Below are 12,582 nucleotides of genomic sequence, written 5' to 3' on the forward strand. Positions count from 1 at the left end.
GTTAAGAGATTCCATCCAATTTATGAACACTCCTTGATGTTTCAATTCAAGATGTCAAATAAGCACCAATCAATCACCAACCCTTTTCAATGCAAAGACCTTCCGTTTGTTTTTATCCAATAGTTTGTAAGGAATTAAATGTATTTTTTAATAAAATTATATATGATTGTTTATGTATTTTTATTATTAGATGATCAAATAAAAACTAGTTTATTTATGTTCTTCTCATCTGAATATATTGTCCATAGCTATTATCTAGTCAAGATCTCTAATATAATTTTAACATCAAAATATAATATGTTTGAATTACACATTTAATTATAGTTTGGATAGAAATAAAGTCTATCATCTATTTAATGTTAGGAATAAATTAAAGTTTAATTTGATATTTGGATAAAAAACTTAACAATCACGTGTAAAATGTACAACAATTATACAACAATTTCTAATTGTTACGAATGAAAACTAGATTCAAATCGGAAGGATGTTCTTATTTGATTTCATCAACCACTTTTATAGTAACATTAATAAAATCGAAAGAACAAGACCAAATTGATAAAAAAAAATAATAAATTAGGAACTAAATTAAAGTTTTTCCTTAAAAAAAACAGGAGTTTGAGATGGTATAAATACAAAAGATGATGAAGCACTGAGCTTCTACTTGTTATTGATGAAAAATAGATGGGACTTGGAAGGGTGTCTTTGTTTGATGTCGGCAAACACGTTTATGGCAACATTGATAAAATCAAAAGGAGTAAGACTAAATTGATAAAACATTCATAAATTAGGGACTAAATTGAAGTTTTCTCGACGAAAGTGAGTTCCTCGGAACTATAAATAAGGAAGACGATGAAGCACTGAAACCGAGAAATCCTCTCCACTGTCTTCCCTCTCTCCAGGACCCCTCCCCCCAGAAAATTAAATTAAAAACCCTAGATACATCGAATCCCTAAAAATAAAAAACTGAAGGAAAAAAACCCTAAAACAGTATCAAAAAATCGAACTTTTAATGGCACAACAAAATCAAGAAGAAGAAGAAGAGTTAGTGGCAGTTGTAGAATCTGTACCTGAAACCCTAGATCAATCTCCTTCTTCGTCTGATCCTTCGCTTTCTCGTAATGTTTCCTTTAGTAAACTCAACGCACAAGCTCCCGCCTTTGTCCCCACGCGCCCCCAACCTCAACCTCCTCCGCGATTGTCAGTGATCCCTCCCCCTCCTCCTCCCCCCGCGGGCATGATGCATATGTTCCCTCCGTCTCCGTTTCACGTTCCGATTCATGGCCCTGTTCCCTTGCCTCACGTCATCCCCGTTCCGAACCACCACCACCACAACAACCACCACCACCACCATAATCATCACAATCAGCATCAACAGCAGTATGTTCCGGTTCGAAAGCATAATCAGCTGCATAATTCTAAAAGGGTGCCGCAGCAGTTTGAGGAAGAGGTTGAAGTGGTTGTGAATAAGGATGCAGCAGCTTCTTCGGATCATGCGGCTAAGAGTGATGAAGCTATGAATAAGCTGTTGAATCAGGTTAGTTGAATTTGTATCTATTTGTTTTTCTTTCATCGAATTTAGGGTTTAGTAGATTAGTGAATAGTGACAAATTATCGGCGATGTAATTAAGTTGAGTGAGCTTAGAGCATGCGTTAAAGGAAATTCAAGTTAATCTTGATGGTTATTAGAAATAATGGGGAACTTAAGATGTACTGCTAATGATAATGGATTTGGTAGAAGTCTTTGAATACAGTGCCTATAGTGGTGATTGCGATACACTAGAGGAATGGAAGAACAGGATTGTCGCAAACCTGCATTTCTGATATAGTGGAGTCCCCGGCTTGAGAATGCCGTCGGACTGCATTTGAAATTGCTTTTGATCTGGATTCTGGAAAAGGCATCAAAACTATCAAAAAGCACATAAAAAGGCATTGAATAATTCGGTTGGGATTGTTGATGAATTGGTTTTGTTTGATAGTGACTAATAGATGCATTGGTGTGGATAGCTTGTTAAATTTAGTACTAGGGAATAATGAGAGAGGTAGTAGAATGACAATAGGGTGAATTGAAGTGAAACATGATTTAAGATACCTTTGGTTCCATGTTGGATTATGAAATCAACTGCCTTGTTTTTTGGCATTTGCTCTTAACTGCTTGCAGGTGGAGTATTATTTCAGTGATTTGAACTTGGCCACTACTGACCATCTTATGAGGTTTATCACCAAGGATCCTGAAGGATATGGTAAGGTTTTTCAACTTCTGTCAGTTTGTTCTATTTGGTATTTTATCACTATCTTCTTCTCACTGATTTTTTTTTTTTTAAAGTTCAGCGTGGTGCTACTTTCTTTTTCTTTTTGATCTCTCGATAATGATTAGGAGAGGACATACTCTTTTGAAAATGTAGCTAGGATAACAATTGGATAAACAATCCCCTGATAACCAGCTACTTTCTTTGCATTTTGATCTCTTGATAATGATTTAGGCAGTGCATGCTCCTGTAGAAAATTTCCCTCGATAAGCTATAAATTAGCTATTTATTGAACTTTGAATCAAGAAATAACAAAATGTCACTTTTCTTGAGGTTTCATGTGAACTATATCCTTGCAGTTTGCCAATAAATTTCCAATTCAGTAGTTTTCTAAAGAAATCTCATGATAAAAAAAAAAATTAAGAAGTTATCACCTTTAGAGTCATGTGATTGTGCAAAGATTGTTTACCCAACCATTATTTCACAATAAGCTATGTGAAATATTATTATTTATGTGAAATATATTATACCCATTCTAAGCCCTTGTTTGCTTTAATACAGTGCCAATATCTGTTGTTGCTTCCTTTAAGAAGGTTAAAGCTGTCGTAAACAATAATTCTCAGCTTGCTACCATTCTGCGGAACTCAACAAAGCTTGTAAGATTGCTTTTGATCACCCATAATCCTACTTGTTTGCGCAACTTCTTTCAATCGTTGTTGTTGACCGCAGTGTAATTTTTTATTTTTGGACGTTACATCATACAGGTAGTTAGTGAAGATGGAAAGAAAGTAAGACGCCAGCATCCCTTAACTGAGTCAGATGTTGAGGAGTTGCAAGTATGTTTTCTTTTGCCCACTACCTTTTTTTTTTTGTCTTGCATATTTAGTGTTGGAAATTATGTAAAGTTACTTCTTTCTGTCTATGGCAGAAGGCGTGAAATTTTTTATTTTTTCCTTTGCTTCATGTGCATTGGTAGTTTAGAGAAAGAAACAAATTCTGGTTTTGTTTCTAACACTTTCTTGATTTCTAGTCTCGTATAGTTGTTGCTGAAAATTTACCGGAGGATCATTGCCACCAAAACCTCATGAAGATCTTTTCTGCTGTTGGGAGGCAAGATATTTCTGTTCAGAATGATTTTTCATTGGATGGTTTAGCTTTTATGTAAACCATGCCAGATATAGTATTAGACATTTCATATTGTTGACCATTCCTTTTTCCAGTGTGAAGACTATTCGCACCTGTCCACCTCAACCTTCTGGTGGAGCTTCTTCAGCATCTAGATCTGGAAAAGCTGATGGGATGCATTTCAGTAACAAGGTACATTCATGCAGATATTCATGCATATGCATTCATGCAAAGGCATCAATTATGTTTGGCATACTTTTAATCTTTTTTTATCAACATCATCATGCATTTCTTTCTCTTGGTGAGGTGTGTTAATGGCAGAAATCTGGCAGAAAATCAGCATGTTAATGGTGAAATTATGGAAGCTCCTTTTATCTCTAAGGCAGCTTTCTTTGTACGACATGTCTTCTGTGTTTGCTCTGCCTCCTGCTCTCTCTAAACCTCACTATTCATAATTGAAAATGGAGGACAAACTTTCTACTTTTCATGCAGAATTTCTGCCAAGAATCTAATTGAAAATGGAGGACAAACATGTGAATTTCTGCCATTCACATGTTGACTTTCTGCCAGCTTTCTGCCATTAATTTTCCATTAACATCCCTCAAATTGATGCTGGTAATTCAATTAGCAAAGATTTGCCAACAAAAAATTGATGTCATTAACTTCAAGACAAGAATAAAGAAATTTTTGAGACAAAATTTTCAAACCAAGAAAGTTTCAAGACCAAGTTTTCAAACCAAGGTAATTTTCAATACAAAAATTCAAACCAAGTAAAATTTCAAGAAGAAATTTTCAAACCATAATGAGATTTTCAAGAAAATTTCAAGACAAGATGAAGAACAAGTGTTGCTCAAGACAAGAAGAAATCCAAGACCTTAAAGAGCAAATTTGCAAGCATTAACAACATTTCAAAGTTGTGGCTCTACTACAATGTGAAAATCAAGGATCTATGCAAAGAATCATCTTAACCCAGGTGAAGTTCTAAGATATGATTTATATTATTTAACAACCCTCAAGTTAATGCATTTTGGTTTGAAAATTGCACAAGCTTACATTAGCTTGTGTTATTAATTAATGTTAATGAGAAGAGAGAATGAGGATGGTGAGATTTGAACTTGGGACCATTTGATTGTTCAGTCTTATATATATTAGAATTATACAAGAGTTTGGAAGAAGGTTGTTGAAGGAAGTTCACAATAGCAAGAGGCTCTTATATAATCAGCGGATTTGCAAAATGGCGAACTAAAAAGGGCAGAAGGAAGTTTACATTAAAAAAGATGTGAAATGTAACATGATTTTTGAATTATAGATAAAAATTAAAATAACCTGAAAAAAAGACCTAGAGGAAGGTATTTCTTGATGAATCTTGCATTTTTGCTTATCTATTGATGCCAGTACAAAATTAGGGCTGGTATAATTATTAAGAATTGACCTTCAAGGTTGTACTATTCTTGAGAGATGTGCACCAACCCACCCAAAAGGAAGATACATATGTTTTGCTTTGGCTATTAATGCTTTCTTTTTCATTTTCCATTCATCATTTCTATTTATCTAATAGCTGGTTCTTTTAATTTTTTTTCTTGATTGTTTGTCATATGAACATGGAAAAGCATAACATCTAAACTCCTTGTATCATTTGCTGCAGTTGCATGCCTTTGTGGAATATGAGACTGTCGAGATTGCTGAGAAAGCAGTAAGTATTTTGCTTTTCCATGATTTGCTCGGGTCTGCTTTCCTAACATAAATTGCTCATTGGACTAATTAAGTGCACATACTATTTTGTAGGTTGCTGAGTTAAATGATGAGGGAAACTGGAGGAGCGGTCTTAAGGTTCGGTTAATGCTCAAGCGTGGGGTATGTGCCAATATTTTCCTTCTTTCTTTCTTTCATTCCTTTTTTTTTCCTGCTGTCATTTGTAAATAATGATGCTAGAGATACCAGCTTTATTACCAAAATATTCCAACTGATTAATGCAATAGCTTATGCTGTAACTTAAAGGTGCCCTGTGATGTTGATTAGCAGATCTTCCTATCTGATGATGCCAACTCAGTTAGGAACCAAGTGCTAATGAAATAGTTCCTACTTGCTGTATTTCATGCTTCTGAATGCTCTCCTATTCAAATTTGGTACTGAACCATCAAAGTCAATCAGACTGTTTAAGGTTTAAACTGTTCCTGTTTGTTTGATAGTCTGATGAAAGGTTTATAATTTGTATTAAAAAGATTAGAAGTGGGAGAATAATTACTGGAATTGGAAAATATTCTAAAATAGTCTAAAAGGGAAAGTAGAGATGATAGGATTGAGTGTCTTTTATTAAATATATTATATGTAATCTTGGTGGGTGTTAAAACCCTTGAGTCTCCATTTAATGGTATTGGCAGTTCAAATACCCTGCACTTATAGTTCCTCAGGAAGTCATATTGACCGTCAACCAGTGCCTCCCACTGTAGGATGACAGTTTCATGAGTCACAACATGCATTTTTGGATCTTAATACTGTTCTATCAATTTCAATTAATGAATTTGGAAGTTTATTATGTTTTTGGAGCTAGGTTCGTCCCCTGATTTGTGTTTGTTTGTTCCATCATTAATCGAAATCCACCCAGGCACAAGGAAAGAAGGGGCATGATGGTCAAGGGAATTCTGAGGATGATGAGGTTTCTGCTTTTGAGCAAATGCCGAATGAAAAGCTGACAGAAGATCAAGCCCAGCAGCATGATGTCCATTCACACGAGCATTATGTGAGTGTTAGCAAAATTCCATTGAATTTGAAAAAAGCAAAATTTTGGAAATAATTTTCTACAGTAATATCATTTTTCACATGGCCAGCTGGGACTGACTTGGCATAAACTTTGTGGTATTGGACAATTAAGAATCTGGACTTATTTGCTGGCGTTTTCTGTTTTACTATCTGTTAAGCAAATGAAGCAGGAAGATTGATTAATAATAGAAACCGAATTTATGATCTAGAAAAGAATCAGGTGAATTGAATTGGTTTTCCTTGTCTCATCCCATGAAGGGACAGAGGGGAGAAGGCTGCTTTGACTGGAAAGGCTACTGGTCTTTGATATGACAGAGAAATGCTTGTATCATGGGTGATACATTCATTGTCCGACACAACTGCCAGCATCCTAGATAGAGTATATTTTTTTTCTCTAAAAAAAGATGAATTCTGGAATACAATTGCTTTAATTTTGACATTTTAAATGCGTCCTTGTTATATTTATTGTCTCACATAAATGCTGTTTTAGCTCTTGATTGACTGAGATCCGTTTACTTGGGAAGGGAGAGGATCATGCCAATGACAAGGAAGGTGCACAGCGAAAGCGGAACCGGGGGCGGGGCAAGGGCCGTGGGCGAGGTCAATACCATCACAATAACCACCACAGTAACCATGTGGGAACTCCCCCTTCAAATCCAGTTCTTGGTGAGCATCCGGCAATGGCTAAGCAACCACCTGGGCCCCGAATGCCAGATGGCACGAGAGGATTTGCAATGGGTCGAGGGAAACTAGTTGCTGTGAATATCGCATGACTTTGGTATCTCTACAGTGTTCGGTTTTGGTTATAATAGATGTGCATGTAAGTTTATGTTGGGGTGGGGAAGTACGTCTTATATATATATATATGTTGTCGATGGCAGGGGTTTTAGAAAGTGCTGTCCATCTGCTGTAGTTTTGGCTGATATGGATCTGCTACTTTTATGCTGGTATCTTGCATTTGGTCATGAATGCTCTATAAACAATTTTTTTCTTCCGTAAAACTCTAGTTTCGCATGATGTAGAAACGAGAACAACAAAATCCTAGTGGGGGATTCACTAATTCTTATAGATAAATGTGACTTGAAGTATCGAATAAAATTGTTCATTGAGTGCTTCTTCTTCACCCATCTCTTCTCTATAATTAGTAGCAAGTTGCCGGCAAACCAGCTTAGTGACTTGGCCATTGTTTGTCTACAGGTGTCCTGGGAACACGGTGTATAATGTTTTTTTTTTAAATTTTAATTTTTTATTTAAAATAATTTTTTGAATAGTTTTAGATTGTTGATATGTTGGTATTAAAAATAATTTTTTTTTAAAAAATTATATTTTAAAGTAAAAAATATTTTAAATGATCATTGCTATCGTAATTTCATATACATCCTCCATGATATGCAGCTTTTCAAACCATGTAGACGATATTAGCCGGGACAATGCCCAATCATTTTATTCACATCAAGAGGAAATGCCCACACTTGGAAGACAGCAAGATGAGCTTATGATGAACAACACGAGACCAAAAGGGGGCATGATCATTGATCAGCCAATATCCAGTTTAAGAACATCAAACTAACAAAAAACCACTCTTCTGGGTCAATCTAAACTCCCAAGCCATTACATTTGTTTCACGAAAAGAGAGAGAGAGAGTCATTTGCTCGAGGTAACCTGCAGCTGCAAGCCCAAGAGTTCCAGGTTCTAATCAAGTTTTAGAACTATTAAAATATTTAAAAGGTTGCTGTCATCAAGGCCTATTAGCTCAGTTGGTTAGAGCTTCGTGCTAATAACGCGAAGGTCGCAGGTTCGAAACCTGCATGGGCCATTTGTTTTTCATTACCCAATACCCTTTTTGGCTAATCCAAAACTACATTTTAGTCCTTACAGTTTTATAAATATATACTTCGGCTCTCGCAAGTTTAATTCTTCCAATATCAGAGTTCGTTTTGGGGGACTAATTTTATTTTACATTCTTCTTGGAGTTTGTTAATGTTGCTTTGGAAAGTGTTATAATTTTAAGAATTTTGCATTATTAACTACACAACTAAAATAATTTTAATTTTTTAATGGTAATTCACTCACTATTTATATGAACTGGATTTTTCATATGATAAGTAAACCATCGCCCCCCCCCCCAGCCCCCCTTATATGAACTGGATTTTCATATGATAAGTAAAACATCCCCCCCTCCCCAATTTCAAGCTTAGATTTTTTTTTTCATTTTCATTTTGTTCTTTTATTATCTAATTTCATAAGATAAAATTTTAAATTATAATAGAAAAATAAAATCTAAAGTAAGAGGAACACAATGTAAATTATAAAAAAAAATGTGATCAATCTCAAAATTTTTAGAATTTTTATTATAGTATAAAAGTTTATTTTATTCATTTTTTAGTCCATAAATTTGAGATAACATAGAAAAACTCATTGGAAGATAATAAAATTGTCGATTGGATACTATCCAACAACTAAAAAGTATAATTTTTGTATAAATGAATTTTTTTTTTTAGAAAAAGTTATTTAAGGTAGTTTTTTCATTTAAGCATAATGGAAAAGACAAATCAAGTTCGATTTTGATTTATTTTGGTTTGATTAATTTTTGTTTTTGAAATGATTTAGAAGAGGAGTTTTGAGGTTATTAGGTGAATTTTATATGTTTTTATGGTGTTTTTAATGTATTTTTTAAGTAAAATTAGGTTAAAAATACATTATTTTATATTGAATTAGATAAAGAAATTACTTGATTAAATTTAATATCTAATCAAATATGCTAATGAAACCTGATTTGAATTTTTTGAATTTATTTTTTTCAAAGCATGTATCAATTTTTTTTTAAAAAATCTTAAAATAATTTCATTTTAAATTAACTCGTATTTAAGTTGACCCGTTTTAAACTTACAATTCAAGCACTAAGCCGGCCGGGTCACTATCGGGCGAGTTTTGTAGCTATTCCCTCATCCAAATTTCCGCCTTAAAAATCCAAAATTTCCTACACTCATTGCGCCACCACTCTATCTCCAAACAAAACAAATTTTGGAAGAGAATCAAATATCATTCACCACCACCATGGCTGAATCTCCTCCTCCTCCTCCTCCTCCTCCATCCCTTCCGCCAAATCCTAACCACATGGTCCCGCCAATCCCACATACAGATGCACCACAATCACCAGCATCTCCAATTTCCCTACTTTCAAAAAGGCCAAAACTTAGAGTGACCTCTGAGTTTGACAGTGACACTTCATTGTTCTTCCACAAAGTTTCCTGTAAGCTCCTTGATAGCTTTGCCAAGCTCAAACTTTCTTTTCAAAACAACAACAAGGGTGAACCCTCTCAACCCCAGTTTGCTTTCACTTCCAAATTACTCTCCATTCATTATGACCTTGAAGAACAGAATGCCCTTGTCAAGACTTCTTTTGATCTTGGTCCTAAGTTCCATTTTAAGGCTGCCCATGATGTCAAGGTTCAATCTTTTACTTAAATTTTCTTTCTTTTATGTGGGTTTCTTCCTTTGCATTTTTTTGACATGGGTTTTTGTTGTTGTTGTTGTTGTTAGGCACAACAAGGAGAGGTGGCAATGGTTGCTGACTTGGGCGATCCTGGTTATGCACTTGAAATCTCATCTCCTTTTCCAACTGTTGGTGTGGTAAGTCCTAAGCAGTTCCATTTTTTATTCATGTTATTGTTGAACAGTGTAACATTTTCAAAGTTGGGAACTTTTAGGGGGGCTGAAGGGTTGTTTGTGTTGATTTCATACATGTTTGGTGACTGAATATGGAATTTTGGCTTGAATTGGGATCTTGAATGGGGTTTAGGAGGGGAAAAATCTCTTTTTTTATATATTTATTCGTCCTTTTGTTCATATATATGATCTTCCTGTTGTTGCAGCCGAGGGCGACATTGAAATTCCCTCATGGTGAAGTTTCATTGGGGGAGAAAGAGGAGGAGGAAGCGAGGAGAACATTGTCTGTTAGTGGAATTGTCAAAAGTCAGTTAACGAATGGAATCTTCACTGCTCAATTTAACGATGAAGATTTGAAACTAAGATATTGCTACAAGGTAAGGTTTTCTCCTGGCTTAATATTTCATTATGATTAGTTTTGCTTGCACTGTTCTATTTATTGTTCGTCATCCTCTCTTTTGTGGTCCCTGCCACCTATACTTGGACAGATGAATATAATTTTTTTGGATGGATTATGGATTATGTAAATGAGAAAAATCTTGGGCCCAGGTGATCGCATTCCTTGCTTTTTCTCAATTGGTGACATGCTTAATGTGTTGTTTTGGTATCTTTATAGTGCCCTTTATATAGGTTCTGCTGTTAAAAGTTTTGAATTGATTGCAGGATGAGACAGTTTCCTTTATCCCAAGCATTTCACTGCCTTCAAGTGCTTTATCGTTTGCATTCAAACGTCGGTTCACTCCTTCCAATAAGTTGAGGTACTGTTTTTATGCAATTTTTATCCGGATCCTGGGGAGGATCCTCACTCACTTTGTACTCTGAATTACACTTTTTCTAGTCTCATGGTACTTACCTTTTGATTTTCTCGGTTATGTTTGGGAATGGAAATTTAATTCTAATTCGTATGTGTATATGTTTGCTTTTGACACATGTTAACTTGGAAGATGCATGCCCCAGATTTTTATCACTCCCAAAGATGAATGCATGAATGCTGTCATCCTTATTAATTTTTTGTTTATGATATCCTCTTTAGAGGGATATATGCCAATCATTCCCAAATTGTGGACAAAAGAAAAATAAACTGTAGTAAAATGTCCCAAGCTGCAGACATGCTGTGGAGCTTGATTTACTGTTTTTTTAGGTTGTTGAACTGAGTGTGGAAGTTCTTCATCAGATTTTAGTATTATCATTTTCTTTTGTGCACCTTCATTAATGTTATTTTGGTTTCTCAAGGGAGTTGTAATGTATTAATGTGCGATGCAGCTACTGGTACAATTTTGATTCTAACAACTGGAGTACTGTGTACAAGCACACCTATGGGAAAGATTTCAAATTTAAAGCTGGTTATGATTCAGATGCTAGTCTTGGCTGGGCATCACTTTGGGTAAGTATTCCTATATATTAAACTTTTTAACCTTTTGCTTTTTCCCTGACAAGTGAACTTCTAATTTTATTGATGATGTTATCTTTGTTTTCATTGTCTTTTATTGTAATCTTATCTCAACCTATTTGGCAAGTGACACCATTTTTGCTAGCATAAATGTACTGATGGAGCCCACTTTTACCCTTGTTATGGGATTTGAAGTTACAGAACCACTCCATGTCTGTGACATCTCTATATGTGCTAAAGCGGAGAGGGTAGTGTATTTGTTGTTTTGACAGAGCATTTTTGAAGATTCAGTCCCATTTTCCTAATGTGTATATAGTATTGGCTCCTTAGCACCCAAAAATACGGACAAAATAATCACATCTGTGTATGAAATTGAACAACTAACATACATTTACATGCATGTTCACCATACTCTGTATAATCCTCTCCTTGTAGATTAAGGAAAGTGCTTTGTTATAAATGATCTATCGATGGCGACTCTTAAGAATGTGTTTCTTTAACAAGGATGTAGGAATTTTACTCGCAGAACTATGACATTTGCCTCTGTATAATGTAAATGCCACATGCTAACTTCTGTATGATAAAGTGCAGTTTGAAGGTGTTTTAGTTCTGATACAACCCTAAATTGCTCAGATTCGAGCTTTTTGATGATCCTTTTGTTCTCCATTCTCAATCAGTTCATTTGCTACATAGGATGAATTAGATCATTCCGTGGACATGGTGTTTTAAACACTTGATTTTTTTAGTACAGTCTATAGGGCTACTGAATGATGTCTTTGTAAGCTCTATCTAGCACAATTGCTTGCCTTTTTTTTTTTCCCATAACTAGAAATTTTTCTAGATTGGAGCTGAACCATGGTGAAGAATCCTAAGAGGGCATCTCGAGAGCTAAAAACCTTTTAGCGATTAAGATGCTGTAATACTTGGAAGAAGGAAGGATAAATTGAAGACGAGGATCATAACCTTCTTTGCAACTTAGCATCTGTTAAGCAGTCATGTTTCTTATTTGTTATATGGAATTCAAGAGGTGTTAATATATGACCTCGTTATGCACAATCTCCATGTTGTAGGTTGGAGATGAAGCTAGCACCGCAAAGACCACCCCGATGAAGATGAAAATCCAGTTTATGCTGCAAGTGCCACGAGATGACATCAGAAATTCTGCACTAATGTTCCGTGTTAAAAAGAGATGGGACATATAGTAGGATCACCTGATGACGGAACTCCTTGTTTCTGTTAAATGTGGGTTCCACTCGAGTAGTTTTGGGCCATCCCTATTTGTAATATTGCTACATAATAACGCCAGTACCAAAAATCTCTTTGCAAAAAAAATCTGTCTGTGTGAAAGCTAAGAGTGGCTATCAAGTGAAAGGAAGCTCCTGCTGACTTCCT

The 12,582-nt window shown here is 35.2% G+C and overlaps 2 protein-coding genes and 1 non-coding gene across 5 annotated transcripts; all 3 read left to right on the forward strand.

The window, feature by feature from the left end:
* Positions 1–865: 865 nt before the first annotated feature.
* Positions 866–7,254, forward strand: LOC105108987 (la-related protein 6B-like). Of its 3 annotated transcripts, XR_839150.1 has the most exons (11): positions 866–1,534; positions 2,159–2,240; positions 2,808–2,902; positions 3,011–3,082; positions 3,277–3,356; positions 3,467–3,563; positions 5,017–5,064; positions 5,157–5,225; positions 5,977–6,111; positions 6,390–6,510; positions 6,656–6,747. XR_839150.1 is itself a non-coding variant. In XM_011003537.1 (10 exons), exons 1-10 carry the CDS (start codon positions 1,010–1,012, stop codon positions 6,902–6,904), a joined length of 1,452 nt encoding a protein of 483 aa, XP_011001839.1. In that variant the 5' UTR covers positions 866–1,009; the 3' UTR covers positions 6,905–7,254. The 3 variants fall into 3 exon arrangements, 2 of the variants coding, with proteins under 2 accessions (XP_011001839.1, XP_011001840.1); XM_011003537.1 differs by lacking the exon at positions 6,390–6,510 and having other exon boundaries at positions 6,656–7,254; XM_011003538.1 differs by lacking the exon at positions 6,390–6,510 and having other exon boundaries at positions 6,622–6,687.
* Positions 7,255–7,873: 619 nt separating this feature from the next.
* Positions 7,874–7,947, forward strand: TRNAI-AAU (transfer RNA isoleucine (anticodon AAU)). Its single transcript has one exon. It is a non-coding gene; the product is annotated as a tRNA-Ile (tRNA).
* A 1,157-nt stretch (positions 7,948–9,104) lies between these two features.
* LOC105108990 (outer envelope pore protein 37, chloroplastic-like) lies at positions 9,105–12,537 on the forward strand. The gene is made up of 6 exons (XM_011003539.1): positions 9,105–9,581; positions 9,675–9,764; positions 10,007–10,177; positions 10,464–10,558; positions 11,064–11,184; positions 12,261–12,537. The coding sequence occupies exons 1-6, from the start codon at positions 9,189–9,191 to the stop codon at positions 12,390–12,392; spliced, it is 1,002 nt and encodes a 333-aa protein (XP_011001841.1). The 5' UTR covers positions 9,105–9,188; the 3' UTR covers positions 12,393–12,537.
* Positions 12,538–12,582: the final 45 nt, after the last annotated feature.

The sequence above is a fragment of the Populus euphratica genome, unplaced genomic scaffold (genome assembly GCF_000495115.2).
Source record: "Populus euphratica unplaced genomic scaffold, PopEup_1.0 scaffold237.1, whole genome shotgun sequence".
NCBI classification, from domain to species: domain Eukaryota; kingdom Viridiplantae; phylum Streptophyta; class Magnoliopsida; order Malpighiales; family Salicaceae; genus Populus; species Populus euphratica.